Below are 19,637 nucleotides of genomic sequence, written 5' to 3'. Positions count from 1 at the left end.
GTGACCAAAAAAGCGTAATGTTGGCGTTTTGATTTTTTTTCTCGCTACGCCATTTAGCAATCAGGTTAATCCTTTGTTTTTATTGATAGATCGGGCAATTCTGAATGCGGCAATACCAAATATGTGTAGGTTTGATTTTTTGTTTGTTTTATTTTGATTGGGGCGAAAGGGGGGTGATTTGAACTTTTATATATATTTTTTTTTTATATATATTTTTAAACACTTTTTTTTTTTTATTTTGGCATGCTTCAATAGCCTCCATAGGAGGCTAGAAGCATGCACAACTCGATCGCCTCTGCTACATAGAGGTGAAGCACAGATCACCTCTATGTAGCAGAAATGCAGGGTTGCTTTGAACGCCGACCACAGGGTGGCGCTCAAAGCAATCGGCCATCAACAACCATAGAGGTCTCAAGGAGACCTCTGGTTGTTATGGCAATGCACCGATGACCCCCGATCATGTTTGGACCCGTTGAAGTGCTGAGGCACGAAACGATCGTTGTCCGCATTTTTTCTACACTCTCCCTGGCTGTTATTGTAATGTCGTCCGAATAAAGTTGTGACTTTACATACACGGGTAAGTGCACTTTTTTATCTTTCCATGGATTGTTATGTATTACTTCGCAAGTCGCACCCCGTTGTATAAAAAGGATATAATATCGGCTCACTGATAAAGGGTGATAAAAATAACAGAGTAGCCAAAAAAAAAACAAAAAAAAAAACAACAAAAAAAAAACAGCAGTGAGGAGGTCTATTGTTTCCTTTGTTCGTTTGAAATACATTTTTTTAATTTTATTTTTCCCTAACTAAGGGGGTGATGAAGGGGGGGTTTGATTTACTTTTATAGCGTTTTTTATATCGGATTTTTATGATTGGCAGCTGTCACACACTAAAAGACGCTTTTTATAGCAAAAGGAGATTTTTGTGTACTCACCGTAAAATCTTTTTCTCCGAGTCATCATTGGGGGACACAGGACGAATGGGTGTTATACTGCTGCCACCAGGAGGACACTAAGTTAAACACACACAAAAGATTAACTCCTCCCCTGCAGTATACACCCACAGGCTGGACAATCCAGAGCCAGTTCGGTAACAAAGCAGTAGGAGTAAGCCAATTAACAAACAGACAACATGTCATAGTCAAAACACAGACTGAAAAGAACAATTGAGCCAACTAGGCTAACAGGGAGGGTGCTGTGTCCCCCAATGATGACTCGGAGAAAAAGATTTTACGGTGAGTACACAAAAATCTCCTTTTCTCCTACGTATCATTGGGGGACACAGGACGAATGGGACGTCCCAAAGCAGTCCCTGGGTGGGCCAACAAGAAGTTATAAATGCTGTGCGTGCCTACGAGCTACAGATGAGACACTGCCGCTTGTAGGATTCGCCTACCGACGGACGCGTCTGCCGAGGCCTGAGAGTGCACATGATAGTGCTTCGTGAATGTATGCAGGCTGGACCATGTAGCAGCCTTGCAGACCTGCGCTGCCGACGCCTGGTGCCGGATGGCCCAGGACGCGCCGACTGACCGGGTAGAATGAGCCTTGATCCCCGGAGGTGCGGCGTGACCCTTGACACGGTAGGACTCTTGGATGGCGGAACGAATCCACTTGGCAATGGAGGCCTTGGAAGCAGGTAGTCCCTTCCGTGGTCCCTGCGGAAGAACGAACAAGGCGTCTGACCTACGGAGAGACGCAGTTCTGGAGACGTAACGTCTAAGACCCCTCACTAAGTCCAGAGTGTGGAGTGCCCTTTCCGTGCGGTGGGAAGGAGCAGGGCACAGTGAGGGAAGGACAATCTCCTCATTAAGATGGAAGGAGGAAACGACCTTCGGAAGAAAAGTCGGACATGTCCGCAGAACCACCTTGTCCTGGTGGAACACAAGGAAAGGAGGTCGGCACGACAGAGCTGCCAGCTCAGAGACACGTCTAATAGACGTGACAGCCACGAGGAAGGCAATCTTCCAAGACAAGAATAGCAAATACACTTCATGCAAGGGCTCAAAGGGGGGCTCTTGAAGAGCACGGAGAACTAGGTTCAGGTCCCAGGGTTCCAAGGGCATCTTGTAAGGCGGAGCCATATGAGAAACACCCTGGATGAAGGTCCTGACCTGCAGTCTGTTTGCAATCTTTCTCTGAAAAAGAACCGAGAGAGCAGAAATTTGGCCCTTAAGAGAGCTGAGAGCAAGACCCAAGTCTACGCCTGATTGGAGAAATTCCAAAATGTGAGGGATAGAAAAACGGAGGGGGAAACGTCCCCGCTTCCTGCACCAGGTGAAGTATACCTTCCAGGCGCGGTGGTAGATGCGCATAGAAGAAGGCTTGCGTGCGCGGAGCATGGTAGATATCACCGTCTGGGGCAACCCCTTCTGCCTCAGTACCCAGGACTCAACGGCCACACCGTTAAACACAGGGCCTCTGAGTTCGGGTGGTAAATGGGCCCTTGAGACAGGAGGTCTGCGCGACTCGGCAGCCTCCAAGGTACGTCTGAGACCAGTTGAACCATCTCGGCATACCATGTCCTGCGCGGCCAGTCCGGAGCGATGAGAAGTACTGGGATCCGTTCTGCCTTGATCTTCCTGATCACCTTTGTCAGAAGAGGAATTGGGGGAAAGATGTATGGGAGTCTGAAACCCTGCCAAGAGAGGACGAGAGCGTCGGCTCCGAAGGCTGAGGGGTCGTGAGACCTGGCCATGAAGACGGGAACCTGGCAATTGAGGCGAGATGCCATTAGGTCCACGTCCGGGGTCCCCCATCGAGAACATATCTGGTGAAAGATTGCGGGATGGAGAGACCACTCTCCGGGATCGAGGCTGTGGCGACTGAGAAAGTCTGCTTCCCAGTTTTCCACGCCTGGGATATAGACTGCTGAGAGTATGGAATGATGTGTCTCGGCCCAGCGGAGAATTAGCGTCACCTCGACCATGGCCGCCTTGCTGCGAGTGCCCCCTTGGCGGTTGATGTAGGCTACCGCAGTGGCGTTGTCGGACTGGACTCTGACCGCACGGCCGGAGAGGAACGGCTGAAAATGATGGAGAGCCAGTCTGATTGCCCGAATCTCTAGGATATTGATGGGCAGCTGGGACTCCTGCGGAGACCAGCGACCCTGAGTCGAGTGACGCTGGAACACTGCACCCCAGCCGAAGAGACTGGCGTCCGTTGTGACAACCAGCCAGTGCACCGGAAGGAAAGACTTCCCCCGAGTCAGGGAGGACCTCTTGGTCCACCACCTGAGGGACTGTCTGATTGGGCGAGAGAGAAGGAGACGGCGGTCGAGCGAGGCGGGATTCCTGTCCCATACTGCCAGAATGGCATGTTGTAAGGGACGGAGATGAAAAACCGCAAAGGGCACTGCCTCCATTGCCGCCACCATCCTGCCGAGTACCCTCATGGAGAAGCGTAGGGAGTGAGAGCGAGGTTGAGTAAGCTTCCGGACTTCTCTCTGAAGAGTGGATACCTTTTCCAGAGGCAAAAGTACTAGACCCTGAGAGGAGTCTAAGATCATTCCCAGGTAGGATATGGTTTGGGCCGGGACTGGGGAAGATTTTTTGAAATTGATTTTCCAGCCCAGGCGCAAAAAGGTATTTACAGTGACGTCTACCGCTTCTGAACAGGACCGGAAAGAGGGGCCTTTTATGAGGATGTCGTCCAAGTAGGGCAACACCACTATGCCCCGAGCATGTAGAATGGCCACGGCAGCTGCCATGACCTTGGTGAACACCCGAGGAGCAGTGGCCAGCCCGAAAGGTAGGGCGACAAACTGAAAATGGTGCCCCTGGACCGCGAAGCGGAGGAAGCGCTGATGAGACGGTAGGATGGGAATGTGCAAGTAAGCGTCTTGAACATCTAGAGATGCAAGGAACTCGCCTTCTTCCAGAGAGGCAATTACAGAGCGGAGGGACTCCATACGGAATTGACGTACACGGACGTACTTGTTGAGGAGCTTGAGGTCCAATATTGGACGTACTGAGCCGTCCTTCTTTGGTACAATGAAAAGATTGGAATAGAAACCTTGGTACCTCTCGTTCTGAGGTACCGGGATGATGACCCCGTCTTCCCATAGCGATCTTATGGCCTGAAAATACTGACGGACCCTTGCTCTGGGAGGAGGGGACTGGAAGAAACGAGATGGGGGAAGAGAGACAAACTCTATCTTGTAACCGAAGGACACCAGGTCGCGGACCCATCGGTCGGGAACTACCGAGAGCCACGCGTCCCGAAAGAAGAGTAGGCGGCCGCCAACTCTGTCGGTGTCCTTTGGCGTCTGCCAAGAGTCATTGAGGTGGAGACCTGTTGGGTCTGGGCCCCCTGGACCCCTGTTGTCTGGGTCTGCCTCTCCAAGAGGGAGAAGGTTTGTAAGATGGCTGGGAGGTTCTGTCCTTGCGCTGACCTCTCCCGGCGCCGGGTGGCGCGGAGGGAGAATTGGACCAATTGGAGCCGAAACTGAAATATCGGCCTCGGCCCTGTTGGTTGCGAAAGGGACGAAAGGTCCGTTGCTGGGGAAGGAATTTGCTCTTTCCCCCTGTGGAGTCTGCGATAATTTTATCTAGTTTGTCCCCAAAAAGGCGTTCGCCCTGGTATGGAAGGGACGTGAGAGATTTTTTGGATCCTGAGTCCGCTTTCCAGTCCCTGAGCCAAAGGGATCTGCGGATCGTGACAGCATTGGCCGCTGCCTGTGAGGCACAGTTGGCCGCGTCTAAGGATGCGGAAACTACAAAGTCCCCCGCTCTGGCAATCTGAGTGGCCAGGTGTGAAACCTCGGGGGGTAAGTCGGCGTGTAGAGCTGTAGAGGCTAAAGACTCGGCCCAATGGGTCATGGTTTTTGCAACCCATGTGACGGCAAAAGAAGGAAAGAGAGAAGCCGAAGAAGCTTCAAAAGCCGAGCGAGCCATCTGGTCAATTTGTCTATCAGTGGGATGCTTGATGGACGCGCCCTCGGAGGAGGATAGAACCGCCTTGGTGGCTAGCCGCGACACTGGCGGGTCCACGGAGGGTGACTGAGACCACTCCTTAGCAAGGTCCTGAGCAAACGGATACTTCAATTGCATAGCCTTCTGACCTGAGAAGCGTTTATCCGGACGGACCCTGTGGAGATCGACAATGTCCTTAAATTGAGGATGAGTAGGAAAAAAATCTATGAGCCTTTGTGGTTCGCCCGAATGACACGGGATGAACCGCCTTGGACGGGGTTTCCTCCTCTAACTGTAGCGTCTGACTTACCGATTCTATGAGAGAATCTAGGGTCTCTTGGTCGTGACGAAACTCAGGGGAACAGGACACGCTGGATGCGTCGTCCAGAAAGGATTCCCTGCTATGAGCTGGGGATGAGTGACGAGAGACTTCGCTCTCTGAGCCGGAGGGCTGATCACGGACCGGAGATATTACCCTGGACTTCTTTCTAGATGAGAGAGGGCTTCTGGAAACGGTACGACCTCTAGGCCGAGAGGGGTTTTTAGGCCGCGTTACATCATCCGTGGAAGCGCCCTGGGTAAGGGACGGGTCACGGAGGGACTGTATCGTCCTTTCCAAGGATGCCACAGATCGAGCGAGGGAGGACGCCCCATGCGGGGGTACTAGGCTCACTACATTCCGGGTCAGAGGCCGGAGTATCCTGTGCCGCAGACATTTCGCAGGCGGAGCACAGCGGGGTAGAGTGACCTCGGGGCAGAGATACCTTGCAGGAGGTGCACACAGCAAAAATAACAGAGTGGGTCTTTCCAGTCCGTTTTTGCCTAGACTGTGACATCTTTGCCATAAAGTGAGCGTACTGGCAGGGGAAGAGACAATCCTAATGAGTGCGTCTCACCAAGTTCCGCGGTGCTTGGCAGAGAGATCCTGAAGTCCTGTGCGCTGTGGTGCTGCAGAGCCGCCAGCGCACTTCCTGGTCCAAGATGGCCGCCGAGATGTGAGAAGGGCGCTTCTCGGGAACGAGAAGCGCCCAGAGAGGGAGAGAGAGAGGGAGGGGGGCGTGTCATGGGCGGGCGGTGGATTCCCTGCTATGCGCGTCGGAACGCTGCCATTGCCACAGAATGTCCGTGGTGGAATCCGGACCAGGGACGGTAAACAGTGCCACCGCCCTAACAGCGCGCCGAATTGCCCGTGCTCCGCGGCTGCAGCGCCGCATTAGAAAGTGGATCCCTGAACGGGCGGTCCCCTGTCAGCTGGTCGGCCCCCGCACTTACCTTGTGCGATGGGGCCGATGCTCCATCCACCTTCACCTTAGTAGGGAGAGGGTGGAGAGCTTCTGCCGCCGTGCAACATCCGCTATGTTCAGTGGTGGTGCAGTGGGCGGCTGCACGGACGCCATGGCATTCTGTCCGGCTGTGCCCTGGCTCCAGGAGACTTAGGTGGATGATTAGTCCCCGTGGTCGCCTGACAGGGAGGGAGGGAGATCGGAACGCTAGGGAACCGTCGCCACACTGGAAAGTGAGCCAGGGCTGGCATCCATCGTCGCGGGAAAGGATACAGGAGGAACGCTCCATGTACTTGCCCGTTGTTGGTGCGGGAGAGATCAGAGCTGAAAATTTGCCTGTCGCTCCCTTCCGTTAAAAACAAAAATTGGTGGGGTCCTGAGGACCCAAGTGCCTCCTGAGACACTAAGTAAGAAACTGGCTCTGGATTGTCCAGCCTGTGGGTGTATACTGCAGGGGAGGAGTTAATCTTTTGTGTGTGTTTAACTTAGTGTCCTCCTGGTGGCAGCAGCATAACACCCATTCGTCCTGTGTCCCCCAATGATACGTAGGAGAAAAAAGTTTTTGCGTCTCCACATTTTGAGAACTATAATTTTTCCATATTTTGGTCCACAGAGTCATGTGAGGTCTTGTTTTTTGCTGGACGAGTTGACGTTTTTATTGGTAACATTTTCGGACATGTGACAGTTTTTGATCACTTTTTATTCCGATTTGTGTGAGGCAGAATGACCAAAAACCAGCTATTCAGGAATTTCTTTTGGGGGGAGGCGTTTATACCGTTCCGCGTTTGGTAAAATTGATAAGGCAGTTTTATTCTTTGGGTCAGTACGATTACAGTGATACCTCATTTATATCATTTTTTTTATGTTTTGGCGCTTTTATACGATAAAAGCTATTTTATAGAAAAAATAATTATTTTGGCATCGCTTTATTCTGAGGACTATAACTTTTACTTTTTTGGTTATGATGCTATATGGCGGCTCGTTTTTTGCGGGACAAGATGACGTTTTCAGCTGTACCATGGTTATTTATATCCGTCTTTTTGATAGCGTGTTATTTCAGTTTTTGTTCGGCGGTATAATAAAGCGTTTTTTGGCTCGTTTTTTTTTCCTTACGGTGTTCACTGAAGGGGTTAACTAGTGGGACAGTTTTATAGGTCGGGTCGTTACGGACGCGGCGATACTAAATATGTGTACTTTTTTTTTTCTTACTTTGTCCCAGGGGGGGACATCACAGATCGCCGATCTGATAGTTTGCATAGCACTATCAGATCGGCGATCTCATTCACATCGCCGCAGGCTTACCTGCGCCTGCACGGCACCCGGAAGTACTCCCTGCAGGACCCGGATGCAGCCCCGCAGCCATTTTGGATCCGGGGCCTGCAGGGAGGAGACGCTCGGTACAAGGCGAGTACATTCCCTTGTACCGATCGTCTCAGGGAAGCCCGCAGGGAGCCCCCTCCCTGCACGATGCTTCCCTGTACCGCGATCATGTTTGATCGCGGTGTGCCGGGGGTTAATGTGCCGGGGGCGGTGCGTGACCGCTCCTGGCACATACTGTGAGCGCGGCCGATCGCTATGACGTACTAACCCGTCACTGGGAATTAAGTCCCAGGTCACCTTGACGGGATAGTACGTCATATGGGATTAAGGAGTTAACTAGTTAATGGGCGCGGGCAGATCGCGATTCTGCTCGCGCTCATTGCGCGCACATGTCAGCTGTACAAAACAGCTGACATGTTGCGAATTTGAGGTGGGCACACCGCCAGAGCCCACCTCAAAGCAGGGGATCTGTCAGCTGACGTACTATTCCGTCAGCTGGCAGAAAGGGGTTAAAAGGACGTCGACATCTTCAGCGCTGCACCCAATCAGCGATGTCGGCTCTGTCTCGGCAGACAAGTGATCAGTTCGCAATCTTAACTCTTTAAATGAGATTACTCTAAACCCCACATTTTTATTTTTTTCCCCCAGTTTCTCGGCATTGAACAATCCCCTCACCTCATTACAGGCTCGCCATCACGATGTGCAGCATAGAACAGTGTATACCAATATGGAAGGAGCGCGTATCTTTCCTGTAGGGCTTCACGTATAATATCTGCATTGGTTTCTCCGTGTAACCAGGGCTCACGTCGAGGGGTGTCCAAGTGCGCGTGAGCACGGAAGAAAGGCTGATATGCTCCGGTCTGGTACCAGCGGACAAGCAGTTCCGTTTCGGGGGTCTTGAAAAAACCGCCAACATCCGCTGTAAAAGGTTGAACCAGAATATAGTTTAAAATCACTTTTACTACTCATATACCGCTAGGATAACCCAGGGCAGGACTGAGGTGACCCCACTGATTACAATGCTGATGACCTAGTAGTGATGTCACTTGTAGGCTACACTCTGCTTTAACCGTGCAGCCACATGGACTACACTGTGCCATGAAGCAGATTTGTTCTATTGATTAAAGACGGTCACAGCAGTCAGACCCCGGACAGAATCAAGCATTGGTGGCATTATCCCGGCAAACGATAAAGATAATGATGAAATGGCACAAACCTCCACAGAATGAGATCCCAACAAGAGCCAGACTCAGGCACATGGGGACAGAGATCTTCAAGTGTTCCCACTCCGCAGCATTGTCACCCGTCCACACCGCACCTGGATAATGACAGGAAAGTTCTCCTGTAACCATCGTATGTCCGGTGTACAGGAGCAGCACCGTACTTCACCGTTACTCTTACCATAACGCTGTGACCCTGCAAAGAAGGCTCGTGTCAAGACGAACGGTCTCTCCTTCCCACCAGAACGATGGATCAGACCCTCGGCAGTGGCTTTGTGCTGTAGGCATGAAATAGCAGAAGGTTGGATCTATACCGCATACCTACACCATATACACGTACTATACAGTACTCACCACATACAGCCCATACAGGTTGTGAACCTCTCGGTGCTCCCAGCCACCCCAATGTATGGCATCTTTGTGCATAGTCACTTCAGGGCCGTTGAATACAGACGGTTCGTTCATATCGTTCCAAACAAACAGATTATCCATAGATCCCTGACGAGGAAACAAGAACATAAGCAACAGCACAAAATAAAGACCGACGAACAATGTGCAGCACTTCACCTCATACTGGTCATAGGAGAACATACTGGACCACCAGGCTCGCATGTCTGGATTGGTGAAGTCGGGATAGGCGGCAGAACCTGCAAAGGAAGAGCGTGAGAAAACATGGCGATCCGAGACGTGACCGCAGCCTGCGATGGATCAGACCTACCTGGCCAGCACCATCCCTCATAGTCACTCCCGTCTTTGGTTTTAATATAGAAATTTCGAGACCGGATCTCGCTGTGAATCCGATAAGCGCTGTCTATTTTTATGTGCGGATCAACGATCGCCACCATCTGCAATGCAGTAAAAGAGCAATATATAAAAAAAAGTTACACCAAGTAAAAATACTGATCCTCTGCTCTAGAAGAAAGGATTGGAGAGGGGTGCGCTTTCCTAGTTTGAGCTTTTTTCTTTTTATAGTTTGGAAAACCTGGTCACTCGGCTAAAAGTTTAATACAAAGAAAAATATAAAACACTTAAAAGATTTTCCATTTTGAAAAACCCATCACCAGGCTGCAGAATTTTTTTCAAAGAAAAAAAAAAAAAAAAGTTTTACTCACCCTCCTTGGGTCCAACAAAGTCTTTGCCGCTGTCCCTAGTGTGTTATAGTCGGCAGCACCGACCTGCTATCAACTCAATTATGGACGGCAGTGCTGTTGATGTGATGTCAGCGCTGCAGACAATCAGACACCAGTAGCAGCGGCAGAGACTCAAAGAACACACGGAAGGCTAGTAAAATACAGTTGCGTTTTTGTTTTTTTTAAATGCAAAATTGCATCCCAGGGGATAGTGATATTCCAAAAGTGGATAAACCCCTTTAAAAAGTTGGTTATATTGACTCTTGCGCTTACATTTGTGTTAGGAATTCTGAACTCATGTTCTGCCATTGGAACAGAAAAATAAAGTTTCTATCAAATGACAAAAACAAATGGCAAGTAATTAATGGGGTTAACGGGGTCAGTCATTACTGGAGGGATCGATACTGTGCCATCTCTTTGGATAAATATGAAGGCTGCCCCACCAGTGCAGACGTGAGCAGAGCCTCATGCCGTCTTGATGCAAGCTGACCATCTTACCTTCCTCCGCTTCGCTTTCAGTCCAGTAAGCATATTTTTGGGAGTGGGGAACTTGTGAGGGTCCCAGGTGAAATATCTCTTTCCATCAGCATGCTCAATATCTAACCAGATGACATCATAAGGCATATCGTGCTCGTCAAAGCCGGCATCCACGTTACGCACATCCTCCTCATCATTGTAATTCCATCGGCACTGGTGGTAGCCCAAGGAGAAGTATGGGGGCAGAGCCTGGGTGCCTGTATAAGGGTGGAGAAAAAGAAAAATGTAGCAAAAATAATCATTTTTAAGTTCTGTTCCTGAAATCAATATATGCAATCTGGGATGCTAAAGTGGTTGGTAAGATGAGGAATGTTCGAGGATGCGCCGCTCCTCCTGCAATCTCCAGGGTGTATAATAATGATGGTTGCACATGGTCAGCAGGTGATACAGCTGCCTACTACGGGGCGTACTGCTGAAAAATAGTATGGATTAACTGGTGTAATGTCAGCTGGATGCTACTAAAACCTCAGAACATCAGTTGAGGGGATTTGTAAGGTTTACTAAGGGCAGTAAAAATTTGTCTATTAGTGCAAGACAAGAAGCTGCTGCTCTAATGGGAAAAGCAGTGAGCAGTCATGTTACCTTGTATAAAAACATCAATTCCTACTCCATTCCTGCTTTTTGGCACTCCGCCCTTTTCAAAAGACACATAGAAGCCTCCATGCTGTGCCAGTCATTGCACTGGTAGCCCATGCACCACAGCATACAATATAAGCTTCTCCCCCCCACAAAGCTCCCCTCAGTGCTGCACTGCCCTACATCTTCTCCCTCGTTTTCCCTGCTCTCCCGCCCTACATTCTTGCTCAGAATCTGGCCCTTTCCATCACCTATTCCGGCATCCTCCGTACATTCAGAGGCATATTGTATCTGGACATATACAGATACCAGCTGCTGATCTGTTCGTGCAGCTGTGCATGAATACCTGGGCCATACACTACAAGCACTTTGTGTCACCGCTATTTTCTCGTGTATTGGAAGCTCTTTGGCATTGGGCCCGCACTCCTTTAGAACAAAAAACCCCAAAACTAATTATAGACCTGTCTCTAATCTTCCCTTCATCTCTTAACTCCTCGAACGCCTGGTCCACTCCCATCTTATCTGCTATCTCTCAGATAACTCTTCTCGACCCACTACAATCCGGTTTCTGCTCTTTTCACTACTCAAACTGCCCTCACTAAAGTCTCTAATGATCTACTAACAGCTAAATCTAATGGTCACTACTCCATGCTAATTCTCTTGGATCTCTCCGCAGCACTCGATACTGTGGATCATCAGCTCCTCCTCACTATGCTCCGCTCCATCGGCCTCAAGGACACTATTCTCTCTTGGTTCTCCTCCTATCTCTGACCGATCCTTCACTGTATGTTTTGCTGGTTCCTCCTCCTCTCACCTTGCCCTTACTGTTGGGGTTCCTCAAGGATAAGTCCTAGGCCCCCTCCTCTTCACTTTGTATACTGCCCCATTGGACAAACAATCAGTAGATTTGGGGTCCAGTACCATCTCTATGCTGATGACACCCAATTATACACTTCTCCTGATCTCACGCCTGCCTTTTTAGAAAACACCAGTGATTGTCTTACCACTGTCTCTAACATCATGTCCTCCCTCTATCTGAAACTGAACCTGTCAAAAACTGAACTCCTCGTGTTCTCTCCCTCTACTAACCTACCTTTGCCTGACATTGCCATCTCCGTGTGCGGTTCCACCATTACTCCAAAGCAACATGCCCGCTGCCTTGGGGGTCATCCTTGATTCCGAGCTTTCATTCACCCCCCACATCCGATCACTGGCTCGCTCTTCTTATCTGCATCTCAAAAACATTTCTAGAATTCGCCCTTTTCTTACTTTTGACTCTGCAAAAACTCTTACTGTCTCACTTATTCATTCTCGTCTGGACTATTGTAACTCTCTACTAATCGGCCTCCCTCTTACCAAACTCTCCCCGCTCCAATCTGTCCTGAATGCTGCTGCAGGGATCGTATTCCTCACCAACCGTTACACCGATGCCTCTACCTTGTGCCAGTCATTACACTGGCTACCCATCCACTCCAGAATCCAGTACAAAACTACTACCCTCATCCACAAAGCACTCCATGGCTCAGCACCACCCTACATCTCCTCTCTGGTCTCAGTCTACCACCCTACCCGTGCCCTCCGCTCCACTAATGACCTGAGGTTAGCATCTTCAATAATCAGAACCTCCCACTCCCGTCTCAAAGACTTTTCACGTGCTGCGCCGGCTCTTTGGAATGCACTACCCAGGTTCATACGATTAATCCCCAATCTCCACAGTTTTAAGCGTGGCCTAAAAACTAATTTGTTCAGATTGGCCTACCGCCTCAACGCATTAACCTAACTGTCCCGGTGTGGCCCATTTAAAAACAAAAAAAACCTTAATCAGGTTCCTCACATCATGTTCTCATACACTTTATGCAGTTAATAGCCCTCTGTGTCTGTACTGCTACATACTTAGGCTGATAACTGGTTCATGCAGCTTTACATGAACACCCGAGCCTTACACTATGGCTGGTCCAAATAACTAAAGCAATTGTCACCATCCACCTCTCGTGTCTCCCCTTTTCCTCATAGGTTGTAAGCTTGCGAGCAGGGCCCTCATTCCTCCTGGTATCTGTTTTGAACTGTGATTTCTGTTATGCTGTAATGTCTATTGTCTGTACAAGTCCCCTCTATGATTTGTAAAGCGCTGCGGAATATGTTGGCGCTATATAAATAAAATTATTATTATTAAAAAGGTTACCTTGGAAATTGCTGTCTCCCTGCAGATGTAGGGTTAATCTGCAAGTAATTAATATAACAATGTTGCCCGTCCACCTTATAGAAAGTTCGGCTATAGGGAGAAAGGGAACTTATTTCCTCCCAGGAGCCGCTGGCTTTGTCACTTCTCAGTACACTGTGAGCGGCAGATGTATGCACAGCCCAGCTCGCTCTGCACCGATGCCAGTTGTCAATCAACATGGCGAGCACGATGTATCAAAGAAGTATTGTTAGCTACCTGTCAGACTGGCATACTGCTTAAAGATGTCGCTCGGTGAAGGCCCAAGTAAAATGAACACGTCGATGATCCCGCTCTCCGACATCCAGCGCACGTCTGTCTGTGGCGTCTCATCACCTCCTTGCATGTACTGCAACATCTTCCCCAGAAGAGTCTGCCAGGAATACAAGCATATTAACAACCAGCTATCCCCCCCCCCCCGATGTGCCATGCATCACTTTCGGGCCCACGTTGCCCTCACCTTGCCAGCTGTGTTGGAGCTGATATCTACCCAGGTCTCAGCTGCGTTGAGCCAAAATATCCCTAATGTGCGCTGAACGTTGTGAGCTAGCAATAGGGGCACAGCGCCGTACAAAGCCATGGTGTTGTACAGCTCGTACTGAAAGACGTCCAGGTTATAGAGTCGATAAGGATCTGTGCTCCTACAAGGACAAAATGGTCAATTCTAAATGTGATCACAGACGCAGAGAAAAGGGGCATAAAACAAAGAGAAAAAGACCACCACCACCATGGTTTCAAGAGACAGTCCCTAAAGTATGCTTCCATGGCTTCACAATGCCGGGTCATTAAGGAGAGGATGGGCAGGATATATTGAGAACAGGTGACATTGAGGGTCCAGAATTATGGGACATCAGTAAGAGGCGACGATGGATCTAATGCAATGTGAATCGGAAAGAAATGCACAAGTTCTCCTCACTCTGTTGTCCGGAGTCGGAGGTTGTCCGCGTGTTCTGGAATCCCGTAAACATGTTCAAATCCCGGTAAAGAGAAATCGAGACCCACAGAAGAAGGACCTGCAACAAAATGAACACCTTACAGCAGAGTCACATTTTGGCTGGTTTCAACGAGTCCATCATTGACGGTCCAGAAACGGGCTAGGGCTGGACCCTCAGCAGGTCTACTGACCCAAATGTAACAGTGTCACATGAGGCTGATGAGTTTGGGTCAGATGAGCTGTGACCGGTACAGACAAAGCAGTACTCAGACCACAAATGTATGACTCAACCATATCAATGGGAGTAATATGAGGATAACAGTACAGCTCCAGGACCCAGTACCTGTGGAAGAGCTCAGCGTGCGCTGGATGTGCAGCACAGACCACACACGGTGCTGCTGGAATACTTTTTACAGTACAAGGATATCTGCTAGAATCAAACGTTTAAGATTTCCCAGGCCTCTGCTTCAATATGCAAGAGACATTTCAGGATGAAGTGCTTTTTGCAAAAAAAAAAAAAGGAGGTCATGTTTATCACAGCATTTCCTTGCAGTACAAAACCTTGCAGGTAAATGGTAGAAAGTAGATTTTTGGTACCAATCGTAAAATCTGTTTTGTTCGTCTCATTGGGGGGACACAAAACCATGGGATAGTCTGCTGCCACCTGGAGGCTGACACATTGCATTTAATTAAAACTGACTGTTCCCCAGCAGACTGTACCTCGCCTGCTGGAGTCAGGCTTCCTCGGTTTTTGTGGTCTCAGCTGGAGGCAGTGTCTTCATTTGGGTGCTAACAATTTTGCTTGTGTGTTTCAGATGGAGGTCTCTGGGTAACGGAGTGTAATTGAGCGCTGTTTCACCCACATAGCGACTGCCTGCACATTGCTCACATGCTGAGATGTCCAGCAGTCCTACCATGTATTATGCCAGACTAGTTTGGGGTAAGATGACCCTCCAAGTCCTGCAGCATCAGCATATGGCATTGGGCAGAATGAAAGAAGCAAAGTTCGTCTGCAACATAAAAGACCAGTATAGACACTACAGAGGTGGATGGAGACACTCCGGGACCTTATAACTCGTTACGGGAACCTGTCTCATGACTGACAGCAGCGGCATATCCACAGGGTATGCCATTAATGAAAAGGTGCCCAACACAGAGATCCGCACTCACCTATGACCTCCAGTTATAACTGGTGCCTCGGCCGCAGTGACAGGAGAGAGGGCTGCCCAGGAGCAGCATTCTCCATTTACCACTAAGGTCTGCTTGTACGCCAACCTCCCATCTCTAATTGTGACCAGTCCGCACCAGCTCACTATGCCATTAAAATGGCTGATAGTTTGTGATTTTAGGGCAACCAGGGCATCTCCTAAGTTCGCCAAAGCCTCCGATTTTGGGGATGGCACAGAAACTAGTTCTTAAACCATCTGCAGACATTTTATGGTCACATTTGAGTTGTAATGTCGAGCGGAAACTTCACCGACTTGCCCTCCACTATCGCCCTGGGATTTCCATTTGTAGTCACTATAGCCCTTACCATTGGGTTTGCTGTCCGTGTGAGTTTTAAAGGTTTCTTCCCATGTTCCTGGCTCATCCTCCTCTTCCTGGCCAAAAACAAAACATATTGGAAGTGTTATTACATTGAGTAACCAGACCACCCCCAAAGGGGGTCCTGCAACAAGTCTATCATTGCAAGGCAACTGTCTGATGTATCACGCAAGTCTGAGATGCGTACGGTACCCGCCGGCATCTAAATGTTGCCCATCTTGGCAGGCGCACATCAGGTAAATGAGAGCCACTTGCACAATCCCTAGAACCACTGGGCCCGAATATCAGACGCACATTAGCATTCTCCCTCCCTTGTACATGATCTCATAAAATGTCATTTTGTTTTCCATTAATTTTTTGGTCATCCCCCCTTCCTCACCTTCTTGCTTTCCTCTTCCTTTGCCACTTCCTCCTCTCCTTGGTTTTCATCATCACTTCCAGTGGGTTCATCCGTCTTTTCTGAATCACTACAAGCCGAACAAAGACGAGGGGTGAGGAGTGACGCTTCCAGGAGGATGGGACATATAGAAACAGAGGCAAGGTAGAGAGGAGGGAGAGGGTTAGAAGATGAGGAGGGCATGTGGTGATGAAGGGGCATGACGTCTAAGGCTATGTGTAATGGGTTACTGCCGTCATCCTCTGAAGCCCGGACATGGCCCTTACTACAGTCATCCCAGGAAGATGCACAGAAATGGCAGCCAAGGAACAAGTTAAAGTTCCTCCTGACCTGGAGAAAAATGACTATACTACTGGAGTGTGCGCAGTAATCGTGTCTCTAATCTGCTTTCATTAGCCGCACGGACCGGCTGCCGTCTCCAGCACTGAACAGCCATATTACATTCTGTAGCACTGGGTCTGGCGCCTCTCCAGCACTCTCCTATGGAGCTGCCACACGAAAAATGTACATGAAATGCAGAAATTACCTTGTAATATTCTCCGCTTCTCTACTGCTATGAATTCTCAGACAAGAGATTTTTTTTTGGCCAAATGTTATACGTGTCCCTTCTCAACAGCGGCCTTACACCTAGCAGGGGATCGCTGTGGGACTAATCCCTGCTCCATAACGGCTAGACCCATCTGGATGAAACTCATCTCCAATGGGGGATGGATAAGGGGAGAATTGGGAGACCCCAAAACACATTGTATAGTTGGCAATCCAAGTCTGCAGTGTATGTGTATGGGCACCCTGAACTAAGGTAACTGCTGCTGCAAAAAGGGCTGTTAGAAAACCATTGTCTCTCTGCTGCAGCTTGTAAAAAAAACAAAAAAACAAAACACAACTCTGCGATACTCATCCTTCCCAGGTCAACCAAAGTCTCTGCATGCGCTGACGTCACTTCAAAAAAGCTGCCGCCAATAAATGATCTCAGCGGCTTGTGCTGAAGTTCACAGCTGAGTTCAAAGTAACGTCAGTTCTGCAGACACAGGGAGCAGCAGTGGAAACTACGATATGGACCTGGGGAGGGCGAGTAAAGCTCGTGTGTTTTTTAACCAAACGGCCACTGGGGAAACTAGGTCCTCTGAAACCAGAAAACTCATTCTAACCAGTGTCTCCCTTGAAAAGGGAAACCACCATAGAAAAAGTAACACTTGGTCCTCTACTAGAGTTCTACCTGCCGCCTTTAGTTCCCAGTTAAGTCTCGCCTGTGTTAATCTTAAGTCAAGGCTCCAGGATGTCAGTCGTGTGTGTGTCAAGTCAAGTTTGCAAGCGGGATCAATGATTACCTAGAGAAAAGATTCTTCACTTTATGCCACATGTTACCGACAGCGCTACTAACTTTAGCCGAGAGACTGGGAGGTGATGGGGCACGAGAGGAGAGGGCAGAAAGAAAAAAAAGGGATGGGGCATAGAGCAAAAAAGAAAGAAAAACACATTTCAGTTTCAATTCCCAGGTAAAAATAAGGCCAACCCATCCCCCCAATAATTCACCGATTCATTCCCAGAATTACACCCCAATCACTCGGGAGCGCCCTCCATTACTTACGTGTCTTTCCTTTCTCTAAACTCCTCGAAGTAAAGCAAGCCACGAGAGTTTACGCTCAGGACCAGATCTCGCCCGGCCAGGATGTCCAGGCGGAAAGGCGATCCGGTGACCAGAAGCTTGTGCTCCTCGCTTCCCAGGGACAGCTCCAAGGTATTATCGTCCTGTCCGGTTACCTGCAGACTGTCGGAACATTCGTGAGTACACCTGTGTGCAAAGATGGCTGGAAGGACGTAACGTACACCGCCGTGGGTTCACTTACTTATCAGGGGTGGGCGTCCCAAGCAGCACATCGGGAACCTCATAACGGGGTTTTAGAGGCTTGATCTCATTGATCTTTATGCGGGTCATGTTCCCATGGAGCCCAAAGACTTCCAGAAGGAGGGAAACCTAGGAGGACATGAAATGAATGGAGTAAGAACCACTACAGAAATAAACTAAGACGTAGGCCTCATTCAGACGGCATTTTTATTGCATTCCAAAAATGGATCGATTTCCATCAGTATTATAAAAAAATATATATATACGCACATTATATATATATTATATACATACATATATATTTTATTTTATTTATTTTAAAAATTTTAAGTTATAGCACAAGGATGCAACTAAGAAGACATCAGTAAGCTGTACGAGGCCATCACGGACCGATAGGTTTGAATGGAGGAGATTGATCTGCAACTTTGAAAAAAAAAATATATATATATATATATATATATATATATATATATATATATATATATATATATATATATATATATATATATATATATATATATATATATATATATATATATATATATATATATATATATATATATATATATTTTTTTTTTTTTTTTTTTTTGAGGGGTGGGGGTGTCCATCAAACAGACATGTGAAAAGCCCCGTAGACTTTACTGGTTAGGCTTTCGATCCATGAAAAACAGATGTGTGAATTAGGCTTAATACAGAACTAAAAATTACCCAGTGCATACACTGGGAAAGGATGACTGATCCTGCCGAAATCTTACCTGGGTCTTGTCGTTAATCAGCTGGATTTCAAGTTTATCCGCAGTTAGTTTTGCGCTTCCCAGCAAAGCCCGGTATTGAGAGGGTCCCGGCTCCAGCTTCCGCTGACGTCTACAAGAACATCGAGGATAAAAGACAAGTACTCCTCCCAACTAAAGGCAAATAACAGATGGAGGGGGCGGAAAATAAAAAAAATCTGCTCTACTCTCCCATCAGGGATATTCTCAAAACAGATCTCCCCAACTATAAGATTAGAGGAGATCTAGTGGATCACAGGACCCCCCTTAATAATTGAGAACAGTGACTGGAAACTGTAGAATCGAATTCTGCAGAGACCCTTCTTGAAAGAATCGGGGAGGTGCTCACGTTCAGGCTCTGTTCTATTCATTGTCTATGGAACTGCCAGAAATAGCCGAGTGCTGGACTTCCATAGACAATGAATGGAGGTTAAACATGAACTTTCGTCAACAAGGTGCTGTGCAGAACCCTATTTTTGGGCTCATTTCCTCCTCCCTATGGAGCTGGAGGTTAGAAGGTGTGAGATCTGGAGTTAAAAATCAATCCCCCCGATGTCTCCGACTCCTCCATACTGACACTGGAGTTGGCCGCCCCTGCTTATTCAGTGTCTATAGGGATTTCTAGGAACATCTGAACTTTAAATTCACATCTTTCTCAGAATCAGTGCGGAACCTCAGACATCATGATTATAAATTAATGGCGCATCCTTGCAAGAAATCAATTAATGAAATGCGATCGGCCCTTTTTAATTTCTAACATCAACTAATTATTAGCGGACCTTTTACTTAAGTGCAGTGGTATGGACTGTGTATGACCGCGGAGGGAAAGCCTGCAGCTGAGGTCTGGATTAGAGCAGATCACATCTACATTAGTGGAATTATTAATAGGATCGCTCCAATAATGGCTGCATCAGTCAGCGAAGGCTACAAATGGAGGCCATAGCTGCAG

General features: G+C 48.3%; 1 protein-coding gene across 4 annotated transcripts in view; it reads right to left on the bottom strand.

The window, feature by feature from the left end:
• Positions 1 to 19,637, bottom strand: part of GANAB (glucosidase II alpha subunit) — a 28,479-nt gene that overhangs the window by 5,111 nt on the left and 3,731 nt on the right. For 2 of the 4 annotated variants that reach the window (XM_077287513.1, XM_077287512.1), the window contains exons 3-18: positions 18,674 to 18,782; positions 17,920 to 18,047; positions 17,661 to 17,840; positions 17,401 to 17,466; positions 16,055 to 16,142; positions 15,665 to 15,731; positions 14,113 to 14,209; positions 13,657 to 13,837; positions 13,416 to 13,569; positions 10,364 to 10,599; positions 9,454 to 9,580; positions 9,303 to 9,382; positions 9,090 to 9,233; positions 8,917 to 9,013; positions 8,732 to 8,833; positions 8,191 to 8,434 (exon numbers count right to left, since the gene is read on the bottom strand). In XM_077287513.1, the coding sequence (XP_077143628.1) occupies positions 8,191 to 8,434; positions 8,732 to 8,833; positions 8,917 to 9,013; positions 9,090 to 9,233; positions 9,303 to 9,382; positions 9,454 to 9,580; positions 10,364 to 10,599; positions 13,416 to 13,569; positions 13,657 to 13,837; positions 14,113 to 14,209; positions 15,665 to 15,731; positions 16,055 to 16,142; positions 17,401 to 17,466; positions 17,661 to 17,840; positions 17,920 to 18,047; positions 18,674 to 18,782 (2,100 nt within the window). The remainder of the gene's footprint in view (positions 1 to 8,190; positions 8,435 to 8,731; positions 8,834 to 8,916; positions 9,014 to 9,089; positions 9,234 to 9,302; positions 9,383 to 9,453; positions 9,581 to 10,363; positions 10,600 to 13,415; positions 13,570 to 13,656; positions 13,838 to 14,112; positions 14,210 to 15,664; positions 15,732 to 16,054; positions 16,143 to 17,400; positions 17,467 to 17,660; positions 17,841 to 17,919; positions 18,048 to 18,673; positions 18,783 to 19,637) is intronic. The other 2 variants (XM_077287514.1, XM_077287511.1) reach the window with 1 other exon arrangement.

Source organism: Ranitomeya variabilis, chromosome 2 (assembly GCF_051348905.1).
Source record: "Ranitomeya variabilis isolate aRanVar5 chromosome 2, aRanVar5.hap1, whole genome shotgun sequence".
Taxonomy (NCBI): Eukaryota; Metazoa; Chordata; class Amphibia; order Anura; family Dendrobatidae; genus Ranitomeya; species Ranitomeya variabilis.
Note: the sequence above shows the minus strand (reverse complement) of the source record. Positions and strands in the feature narration are given on the sequence as shown.